This window comes from Nematostella vectensis, chromosome 2 (assembly GCF_932526225.1).
Source record: "Nematostella vectensis chromosome 2, jaNemVect1.1, whole genome shotgun sequence".
Taxonomy (NCBI): Eukaryota; Metazoa; Cnidaria; class Anthozoa; order Actiniaria; family Edwardsiidae; genus Nematostella; species Nematostella vectensis.
The window spans coordinates 17234881-17245281 of record NC_064035.1 but is presented as its reverse complement, the minus strand read 5'-3'; the positions used below and the strand labels follow the sequence as shown (position 1 = coordinate 17245281).

The window sequence follows — 10401 nt, the reverse complement described above, 5'->3', positions numbered from 1 at the left end:
CCAAAAAAGATTTATGCATTTCCTTGTTTTATTGAAATTCGTATTTACAGTGTACATGTAAGCGAAATTTAGCCTTAATAAGCAGCTCACAAATTATTTGTTCATTTTCTCGAGGCTTGACTTCAAGCTCGTTTTTCCCGTCTTGTTTGTATGCAGAAGACGAGTGGCTATCATGGATGCTACGCGATCCAGTGTTTTCTCATCCTCTTTTCCTTTGTTTCGAGGTCCTCCCTTAGTGAAGTGACTCGTTACCATGTCATTTTTCTTAGCAGCCTTTATCAGCAGTCTTCCTATCCTACTCCTTGCATCAGAAACATGAAATTGCTGCGGGGATATGATATCTATAATTTTCATTCTTTTTTTTCCTTTAGTGTGTGACACTCGGATATTTATCGGCCCTTTGGAAGTGATCAATTTGCCTTTGCCTCTCACGTATCTCCCATTGATAATTTTGCTGCGTAGATCACTGCCCCTTTCCAGAGGCTTTCCATTGAGCCTGATGATGGTGTTTTTCAGATCGCCGAGGCCTTTGGGGATAGTATCCTTGGATGTTAGAAGTGGCATCTCTCCAGCCTCCATCTCCAAGTTCATGCGCTCTCTAAATCGTGCCTCAGACTCCGACATCTCCGATATATCAGCATCCGGGCTGGCATCGGGCTGGAGTCGCTGTCTTGGGAATTGCGAGGGTGTTCTTTCCCTGTTCGGTAGGAACATGAGCTGGTCCCTGCTAAGTGCGCTTGCTGAGAGGGGCTCCTGGTAGCGCGGCGGTTCTGGCACGAACCTTTCACGTGATCTGCCAGGTATTCTTATCACAGCCGGAGCCTCGTCTCCCGTTGGCTCTAGCTGCGGTAATTGCATTCCATCAAATGGACTAATTCGATCTACTCTAGGCGGTTCAGGGACTTGTGGTGGCTCGACTGATGGCTCTGGTACTACCACCTGCTGTTGCTGGCTCTGCGGTTGTGCTTTCCTCGCTGGCTGTTCTACTGCCTCTTGTGGTAGCGGCTCTGGCGGCTGCTCAAGAGGCTCATCCCTTGAGTCCTGTAAAGTTGTCTGTGAGTCTTCTGTCTCAGATTCCTCGTCATCGTCGTCGTCGTCGTCTTCTTCCTTGGGGGTATACACTGGGGGATTGCTTCGGCTGATTGCATTCTCTTCGGCGTATGGCGGGGGTTCTTCTGAGGGGAATCGATATTCTGGCGGGGTACCTCGAGGCCTTTCGTATTCAGCGTACGGGGGGGGTCCGCGATACATAGGCGGATTACTTCGGGTATCAGCATTCTCGTCGACGTACGAGGAACTCCTATACTCTTGAGGTTCTCGCTCGTCCATCTCCTCTTCTCTGATGTCGGGGTATCTTCTTGAAAAATGCCGTGGCCGACCATCATCATAATCATCCCTAAAGTCGCGGTACCTGGATCGTCTAGGTTCGTCCTCTCGCCTGTCATCGTAGTATGCATCATCTCTGTCCCTGAAGTAGCTCCTTCTTCTACTTTCACGGTAATAGCTGTCTCTTTCCAAATCGGAACGATATTCAGGGAGTGGTTCCGGTCTAGGAACCTCCCCGCCCACCATGCTCCTGGCCCCTCCCTGTTCATCCACCCAATGAGAAGCAAGAGGCTGCGGACTATCCCGATACTCCTCTCCCCTATACCCTCTTCCATCGCTTCCTTGAAGCTGTTGTCCATACGGTTCCCCTTCCTGCTGCATTGGGCTAACAGGTACGGGAGCTACAGGGTACATGAGCTGAGGAGGTGCTGGCCCTGTCATGAGGGGTGGTAGACCGGGATCTGTCTGCCCGTATCCCGGAGGTAGGTATGCCTGCTGTGGCTCTATCTGTTGCTGCATCACAGGAACCTGCATTACCGGCTGATAGAATACCCTTCTGAATGGGGCTTCCTGCTCCGGGCTGAACGGTGGAAGTGTCGAGGAATCCGGCGGGTAGTACGTATGATGGTGGCTATGATGGTAGAACCTCCTCCTAGGCACCCGCCACCTCTCTGCGGGCCGCTCATCGGGCTCCTCTCCAGGCAGCAGTAGCCGGCTGTGATCGCCTGGGTCGTAGTGCACCCTTGGAGGATAGTAGGCATCAGTGCTATCGATGTCGTCTTGAGAAATGGAGACGACGTTTGGTTCTATACGATGTCTTGGTGGAACGATCTCGCCGTCCTGTAGTCGTCCTAGACGTATGTAACTATTTTTTACGCGAGACTTGGAAGATTGCTCTTCATCTTGTAATGACATTGGTCGCTCTTGATTGCTCTTACTGATGACGGACTTTTGCGTACCAGACTGTGTATTGTCCTGCACAGTAGAAGAAATTGTCTTTTTTACTGGCCCGTTGGTTAACGTCTGCTTAACCGATTCACTTATCACCTGTTCTTTAGGAGAAGCTTTTGTCTGCGTAGGAGGTTTCTCTGAGGGAGTTTCTCCTTGAGATAATCTTGGTGGCCCATCACCTTTATTTACCTCAACTTCTTTAAACCCTCTTCCATGGAGCTCTTCTGATGGACCATAAAACGCGAAAGACTGAACCTTTGACGGCAAAGTAGTCATGCTAACCACTCGACCATCCACAGTCAACTCTTTACCAAGCGACTCCATCTTGATGGTACTCGGCGGTTCCTCGTTTCGCTTGCTAAGGTCATTAGTTTTTGTCTTGTTTAGAAGGTATATTATTTGTTGTCGTTTATTTGATGGCATGAGAGAGTTTCCATTCTTTCCTACATCACCTGGCTCGTTCAGCACTCTCCTCTCTCTCACAAGCCCATTGGTAACAGCTGAAACAGATAAGCAATAATTTGGTTTGAAACCTGTATTCACTATCTTTTGGCCATCGCAAATCACCTAAGAAGCCTTGTTTTGATAACTAATACAATTCATTTGCGGCTTTGCGATGTCATAACGGTACGTTTGTGCCGAGTGCTGGATCTAGCCGATAGAGAAAAGCAGTGATGGCCGACAAATACAGCAACAGGTAGCGCTATTCATTTCTGCGATGACCCAAGACGATCAGTGACTGACCCAAAACCAAAATTATTTACTTTCCATGAGACTGAAAGATTAAAGAACAATTCTAATAAAGTGAATGTAAGAAGAGAAGACGGCCTCTTCGTGATTGGCCTCTTCCCGTGTTTCAAGTGTCTTCTTCAACAAACATGTTACGCACCTGGAAACAGCAGTACCACCGTCCACAGAAACACATATCCTTTCCATTTCACCATTTCAAGCTATTCATTGACCCTTCAGCGCCACCATTACAATCTAGACATATTTGTGTGGGTTAATTATATACAAAACAACGCCTTTGTTTTGTCTTTAGCGAATTTGATCGAAACAGAAATGAGATCATTCGCATCACGTGATGAGGGGAAAGCATGGAGATTGCATTTACCTACCATCTTTATTCCAGTATGATAGCCCCCTCCCCCTGTACTCCGGTGAAAGCAACTATGACACAGTGAGAGCCAAGATCTCCATTCTCAACAAACTATCTTGTTTTAATAAAAAAGATTAACATATTCCCCCAAGCTAAAACAGTTGCAAGTCATTTTGATAACTTAAATTTCAATATCTAATTAGTCGTTATGAGGCATATACTTTTAAAAGCATCATAGTTCCCGCGTGTCCAAATTAAAAGATAAACCGATAATTTTAACACTCGTCAACCCCAGGTTTGTAATCCCCCGAAAGAGGGATGGGCCACTGAAATATCTGTATAAAGAACAGCGAAAGGTACAACGAAATGATGGTTTTTACATCATCGAGTTGAATTTTTATATACATTAGGTTTTTTTTGCACATTTGAGTGTTTGAAAGTTAAGCAAAAAATTAAATTGCCTATCATATCCGCCCCTTGTTTAGAGGTTGTCATTTAACACCAAAATATGGCTTGATTATACGTCATGTTCACCTGAATCACATTTATGAATGGTGCGAAAAGTACAAAAAGGCCGATAGACAACCATACAAGACATATGGCAGCTTTCTTCAGTATCATATAAAATTTAAAGCATGAAGAAGAGCCCATGTAATCCGTAGCATTGATAATCCCATCATCCCTCACGCGCTTCGTTTACCAGTTGTGGACAAGTGCCGTGACAGGCACCTGTAGGATCGCGCGGGAATCTCGCCTTATCCTCCCTCCCGGGCTGCTTCCCATGTTCATGGAGACATAACACAAGAAAAATGAACATTTTACTGAGTTTGTTACTCGCTGTTCTATGTAGTGCTGCGGCAGGAAAAGACAAAAGTGAGTAGCTTTCATGTGTCGGTGAGAAACGCGATCCTAAAGAGATTCACTTGTGGTTTGTGTGGCCGATCAATTGTTTGATGAGTCTTATGAAATACCTATTACAATAACAATAACAATTTTGTAGTCAAAATTCAAAGGGGTGGGACATGTATTTTATGATGCTTTAATACCAATACCCTAGTATCCATGATATATAGATTTAGGCACTGCCTTAAAGCGGAGCCCTCATTGAACCCTTTTTGTGTTGACTGATTGAGGTTTTATTAGAGCTAGGGGTCTAGGATCCTGCTCTTCTCATCTTTAGAATGGATTTGTTTATGAGATTAAAAATACCAAAGTTTTTTACAGCCTATAGTTACAAAATGGATCCAGCCACCATGACAGGGGCAGAAAATGGCAAAGTTCAAATTCTAGGTTGTGTTAGCTTATACTCGCTTGATTTTTTGCATAGATGTTTCTTGTGTAATATAAAACAAAATAAGCTTTAGTATTGTTTTGGTAGATAATCCGTTCTTGAGATATTGCAACTTGTAAGACTCTTGATTTGTCTGAAATTGCCCAATTTGGGCAAAAATTACTACTTTTTTCATGATCTATGGCAACTTTGCTTAATCATATTCCAGGAACGTATCATCATCCAAAAATTACTAAAGCTTATTTTGTTTTATATTATGCAAGGAACCTCTAGGCAAATTATCGACAAAATGTAAGCTAACACGACCTTTCAATTTTAATTTTGCCATTTTTTGCTCCTGTCAGCCATCATTTAGTAATATAAATTATGCAGTACATTAAAGTACACAATTCCTGGTGTGACTATGGCTGTCAAAGTTGTCAAAAGTCTAATGGTAAATTCTTATGTTCCTTCATAGAAGTTCCATTGTGAATATTTTTAATACAAACAATATTCTTACAAGCTTTGCCCTTGTGAAGAATATGTCATTCCAAAGATCCCCCAAAATATAGTCAGTTTAGATGCCATATGCAGTAGCTTTTATGTATCGATTTAGTGGCGATTCATTAGACTGATTTTAGAAATTCATAGATATTGGTGCATACACCTTTTACCATATACTGGCCTGTTGTTGGTGACCTACTCCAAAATGAATGCATTGGAGAAAAACGTATTGGTTTTGGAAGAAAATCCTAACAAAATACATCTAAGTCATCACTGACAGCTTGCTAATGCTAACTTCTAAGGCAAACAGAAGAATTTGACTTGAGAGGTTTGGTATCAAGAAATATAAAGGTAATGCGAATAATTGGATTAAGCACTCTCTTGACATTTACCTTTTCCCATTATCTTAAAGTTGACATGAAACTGTTTTCTTTACAGATTTATAATATTGAAAAAGCACAAGTTCTGTTAATGTACATTTATCAAAGCTACATTCTGACAAGCTTTGTCCTTGCGAAGAACAGCATTCCCAAGATAGAATAGTATAGTTGGACACTGTTTAGTCTATGGCATCTAAATTAGATATGCCATACTGAAGTTTTCATAAACCACTTTGTTATCATTGTTACCACAGTGGTTATTTCCCATCACAACATAGCTGTCAACTCTCCCACATTAGGCGGTCTCAAGACTTTGATCCTTTTCAAGCCTAATTTTCTTAAAAATATCAATATAAATAAAATAAACAGGCACTGGTTTCCACCATATTCCACATAATCAACAAGAACTTTCTTCCTTTCTTCGTGCTTGCACTTTGTCGCCATTCCAGGGCCGCGTGGGGCCTGGGAGTTGCACGGCTGACTTGGTGTGTGACACCACAGGGTACCCGCGCGATGACCTTAAAAACCAAGTCGCATAGCCATACAGGCCCGTAGCCAGGGGGGGGGGGGGGGGGGGGGTGCTCGGGGGTTCGGAAGAACTGGAAGGTCCGCTCTGATAAAGGAAAATGGAGTACCACTGCGAGCTAGGGCGAGCTACCTAAGAGAAAAAGGTCCGCTAAATGGGTAAACGAACCCCCCCCCCCCCCCCCCCCCCCCCGCTCAAAATCCTGGCTACGGGCCTGCTATATACCGTATTTCTATACCTATGGAGCTCCGCGCGCGGCCGGCTCCGCTAATACTCGTATACTGAATGAAATGAACTTTATAGCTCATTGTTGTAATAATTAACATATACGCTAAAACCCAAATTCGTTCAGCATCTTTTATATAATTGAATCATGTTTTCAACTAGCTCCTTATTTTACCCTTTTTCCAGCAAAAAGTGCAAATCCTCACTCACAATCCGCTGTCAAATCCCAGCCAAGAGCAGGCTCACAACCTAAATATGTCGACCAGCGAGCGAGCAAAAAAGAAGAAATGTTGGGCCAAGATACAGTGAAAATAGACGAAGCTGAGTTCAAATTGCAGAGTATGATTAGTCCGGAGTTCCACCAGGCTCGCGAGGTGTTGAGGCAGGGTAGACCCTACAATGGACTAGAAATGAATACGTTATCACCAGAACAAGTAGCTTTTGTACAAGGGACCGCGCAATGGCCCAAGTTCTTCTCGCCCCAGGCCTCTAGGAGTCCCACAAAGACTATCTATCCCGAGGACCCTGTTCTGTTCCCTAATGAGCGCATGCCTAGCGGGAATAGCCCGTCAAGTAGTCCATTTGCTGGAAACCCCCTCGAAGGAATGGATATGGGGACCAAGGGTCGACCAGGTCAGTTTGATAAGCCATAAAAACATTTTTTTAGGAGATAAAGGGAACAGGCACTCACTAGGGTATAGGCATTTTTACCAAATACTAGGTCTAGGTGACAAGAATTGGTTTCATTTATTATTTATTTTATGGATTGATTAAAATTATGATATTAATATCAATAAATAAAAAATATTGGCAATATAAAGTAGTTATTTTTCAGTGCGGGTTCAGTTTAGGAGGATAGATTCACAGGCAAAACCCCTCTCTCTCTCTCTCTCTCTCACCCCCCCCCCCCCCCCCCCCCCTCGGCTGCTGTACACAGGCTACCGTATAGGTCAATGAGATTTCTTACAATATGTGCATAAAATCGGTCAGGCAAACTAAAGTAAAAAGAGTAAAAACTGATAAGGGTATGTCTATTAATACCACAGATCTGTCAGCGTTTGATGACGTACCGATGATGGGGGGGAATGGCAACACTGGCGCGCTGACAAGAACGTCTAACACCAACCCTAATATGGTATTTGAGGAGAAGCCTGCTTATCTTGCCGACGGCGACTCACTGTTGGCGAGCCCGAAATCCACGCACCGTAATTTACTCAGCGAACTCGATCAGTTCTCTTTACCAAGCTCGTCGAAAGGGCTGTATTCGAAGCACAAAAAGCTTTTAAGCGACCCCTCTAAGATTCTCAACGAGGATTTGACTGTGGCTAGCTCGTCTATTTATGGGCCATCAAAGTCGCCGTCGTTTGAGTCCTTTTTAGACGGTGAGGTAGAGAGTAAAGGTAAGCCTGTGGGCATACTTAAAAATATCCTGAAGGCATCTAAGTCTATGATGTACCCATCGGACTCCAAGCACAAGCCATCGCCTCGCAGTTGGCTGAATGATGGACCTTTTTCCCGAAGGCAGAAGCTTGAAAGGGCAAAAGACAATATAACTATTTCGAGTAAAATGTCAAGTACACGCGCATCTGTTCCAAAAAAATTCACCAAGAGAAAGCAAAACAAAAAACAGTCGTGAGCACAAAAAGTTTGTTTGATAGACACTAACTCAAAAGATTCCTTCAATGTATCATAAGCATGAGCTAGTTAGCTTTCTTGGACTATCAAGGCCCTCGCTTGAGGCGGACTAATTCATGAGATTCAGTTCATAATCATATGGCGACCTTTAAGATGTTTTCTCGTTTGACTGGGATATCAAAGAGGTCATTTTTTAAAATTAGATTTGTTCAATAAAGGGCCTATAAACTAAGACACAGCTCCTTAATAAATTATGTGACCTAAATAGCCTGGAAAACCCCTGCATGCACCTTTTCCAGTACTGTAAATATGCATGTGTGAATATGTAAGAAGGTAAGAAGATAAAGAACCGAAACTACCGATCACTTGCGTCCCTCAATTCTCAGAAACCGAAAACTGTAATTCACAATGGAACAAATCAACACAAAGTTCATGACTGTCAAAACCGAGTAGTTTCACTCAAGTTTCAAGCCTCGGCCCCCGTTGGAGCATGAGCATAAGACAATGTGACAAAGGTTTTGCTTCGAACATACACCAAAGGGCCGTAATATAAAGGTGTGGGGAGGGGGGGGAGAAAACAGAGGGGCACAGCCACGCCCTTTCTGGTCATTTCCTTTTCATTTTATAACAAAACTCGAGGGGGGAAATAGGTGTATAGGCGTTAGGGCTCTGCTACTACATCCCTGTTTTCAGCCCGTCTACGCAGGCCAGCTGTTTTTTTTTTCTACAAAGCTTGCCTGTATTGTACTGCACTGCACTGCACTGTACTGTAGTCTCTCTTGCCTGTTTCGCACTGTAGTCTTACTTGTCTGTATCGATCTGTAGTTGTACCAGGAATACAGTAGCGGGATTAAAATTGGCCTTGATAAAATATGCCATTGGAACCGCCCCAGAAACTCTCAAAAGATTGAAGTAGCTCTCGATTTAAAAGAGTGTGTAAATGAACAGGGACTCCTTTCTCAAAACACCCGAGAATTATCGGGCCCAAAACGATTTTTTCTTTAAATTTGGAAAGCTGGCTAATTTCTATAAAATTTATGGTATCTAAATGTATTGAAATATCGTCAAACATCGTATTTTACCACAAAGATTCATGTAAAGGATGATTCTCTTAAAGACTTTGATCTTTCTCGAACTTCTCGGTCCCGAGATTCACAGGCTTAAATATTAAGAAAGTTCTCGGGATCTCGCAGTCACCCGAGACTTTTCGGGTAACTATCTGGCTTAAGCAAAACTTCGAAAATAGCCCTATTGAGCGTAAGCATTTGAAATATGAACCAAGAGGAAGTTTAAACTGTTCTAAAACATGAAAGCGGTTCTCAAAAAGGAAAACATGCGAAATTTTGGGCAAAAATGCAAAATAAAGTTTTCGGGCCCGAGAATTCTCGGGTGTTTCGAGAAACGGGCCCCAGACCTGTACTAAGAGGGGGAGGGGAGGGGGGACAGCCCCCACGAGAGAAAAAGGTTCACTTCAAAGCCACAAAAAACTACCAAAACAGACATAAGAAAGCTCTGTCTGTATTAAGGTAAACAAAGCCCCTCCCTCAACCGTGATTAAAGATTCAATCATTCAGATATACCTTTGTGCGCTTCTCTTATTTTTAACTGATATTGCCTAGGTAATGGTTGGATACGGTCCTCTGTGCAGATTTTTTGTTTTTCAATTTTAAACGCTTATACAAATATTTTTCTAAATGTCTTGCTTTCTTCCTGTTTATGATTATTGCGGCTTACTTTACAAATTGTAGAATAACAGAATGGACGCATCGACACATGTGTCTATGTGTTTGCCCAAAAGGAAGTAGGACTTCAATTTCTGAAAGTGTAAATTTCTCAAATTTATCGATTGCTTCAAAGTAGAAGTGTGAAGTCCACTCTCTTTCTCTGGACAAACTTTGTCCATTTCAAACGTATTTTGGGGTCTTTTATGGGAATTGGTGCACAGAAATGCCTTCCGTGTAGCTATTATTTTGACATGAATCGAAATTTGTCAGCCCTGCCACGCATTACTTTCTTGGGGAAGGCGTGCGTGACACTAATAGCGGCTTTTTAAACACGAGGTTCCGCTATAAAATTAAAAGCTCCTCCCACCCCCGGACTCGAATTTGCAATTATAATGAGAACACTGCAACGCTAGCAGTCACAAGTTATAAGCCTTCTGTAAAATTGCTTATCTCTGAGCCTCAGTCGGCTGGGATAAAAATATTTTTGCACAGGTAACAAGGCAGTTGTGTTAAGTTATTGTCAAATTAGTTATTTGCTGTCCTCTCACGTTTTCGGCAAAATTTTAAATTTCGCGCTATCCATATTCTAGCGCATCTGCATAAATTATTCTCGCAATGTGATGAAAATGCTTGGGTTTTAGAAAGCACACAGCTTGGTATAGCATTATTTTACGATAGATAGAAACATTTTTAGATGGACAACTCTAGGAATGATATTTATTTTGGTTAGAATATGAAATTTGAATTTAGCGCTCAGAGCA

General features: G+C 42.7%; 2 protein-coding genes across 2 annotated transcripts; one reads left to right on the top strand and one right to left on the bottom strand.

Annotated features, from left to right (window-relative positions):
• Positions 1 to 10: 10 nt before the first annotated feature.
• LOC5515824 (serine/arginine repetitive matrix protein 1-like) lies at positions 11 to 3352 on the bottom strand. Its single transcript, XM_032385583.2, has 2 exons — positions 3167 to 3352; positions 11 to 2777 (listed from the first exon to the last, which is right to left on the bottom strand). The coding sequence occupies exons 1-2, from the start codon at positions 3219 to 3221 to the stop codon at positions 94 to 96; spliced, it is 2739 nt and encodes a 912-aa protein (XP_032241474.2). The 5' UTR covers positions 3222 to 3352; the 3' UTR covers positions 11 to 93.
• A 688-nt stretch (positions 3353 to 4040) lies between these two features.
• Positions 4041 to 8276, top strand: LOC5515763. Its single transcript, XM_001635890.3, has 3 exons — positions 4041 to 4249; positions 6468 to 6914; positions 7328 to 8276. Exons 1-3 carry the CDS (start codon positions 4186 to 4188, stop codon positions 7915 to 7917), a joined length of 1101 nt encoding a protein of 366 aa, XP_001635940.2. The 5' UTR covers positions 4041 to 4185; the 3' UTR covers positions 7918 to 8276.
• The last annotated feature ends 2125 nt before the right edge of the window (positions 8277 to 10401 follow it).

What these genes read in the sequence shown, in the direction of transcription:
- LOC5515824 (XM_032385583.2), bottom strand. Translation starts at nt 3,221, where the DNA reads ATGGTGAAATGGAAAGGATATGTGTTTCTGTGGACGGTGGTACTGCTG. An exon ending in GGTGGTACTGCTGTTTCCAG is followed by an intron (nt 2,778 to 3,166) that starts GTGCGTAACATG and finishes TATCTGTTTCAG; the next exon opens with CTGTTACCAATGGGCTTGTG.
- LOC5515763 (XM_001635890.3), top strand. Translation starts at nt 4,186, where the DNA reads ATGAACATTTTACTGAGTTTGTTACTCGCTGTTCTATGTAGTGCTGCG. An exon ending in TGCGGCAGGAAAAGACAAAA is followed by an intron (nt 4,250 to 6,467) that starts GTGAGTAGCTTT and finishes CCCTTTTTCCAG; the next exon opens with CAAAAAGTGCAAATCCTCAC. An exon ending in GGGGACCAAGGGTCGACCAG is followed by an intron (nt 6,915 to 7,327) that starts GTCAGTTTGATA and finishes TTAATACCACAG; the next exon opens with ATCTGTCAGCGTTTGATGAC.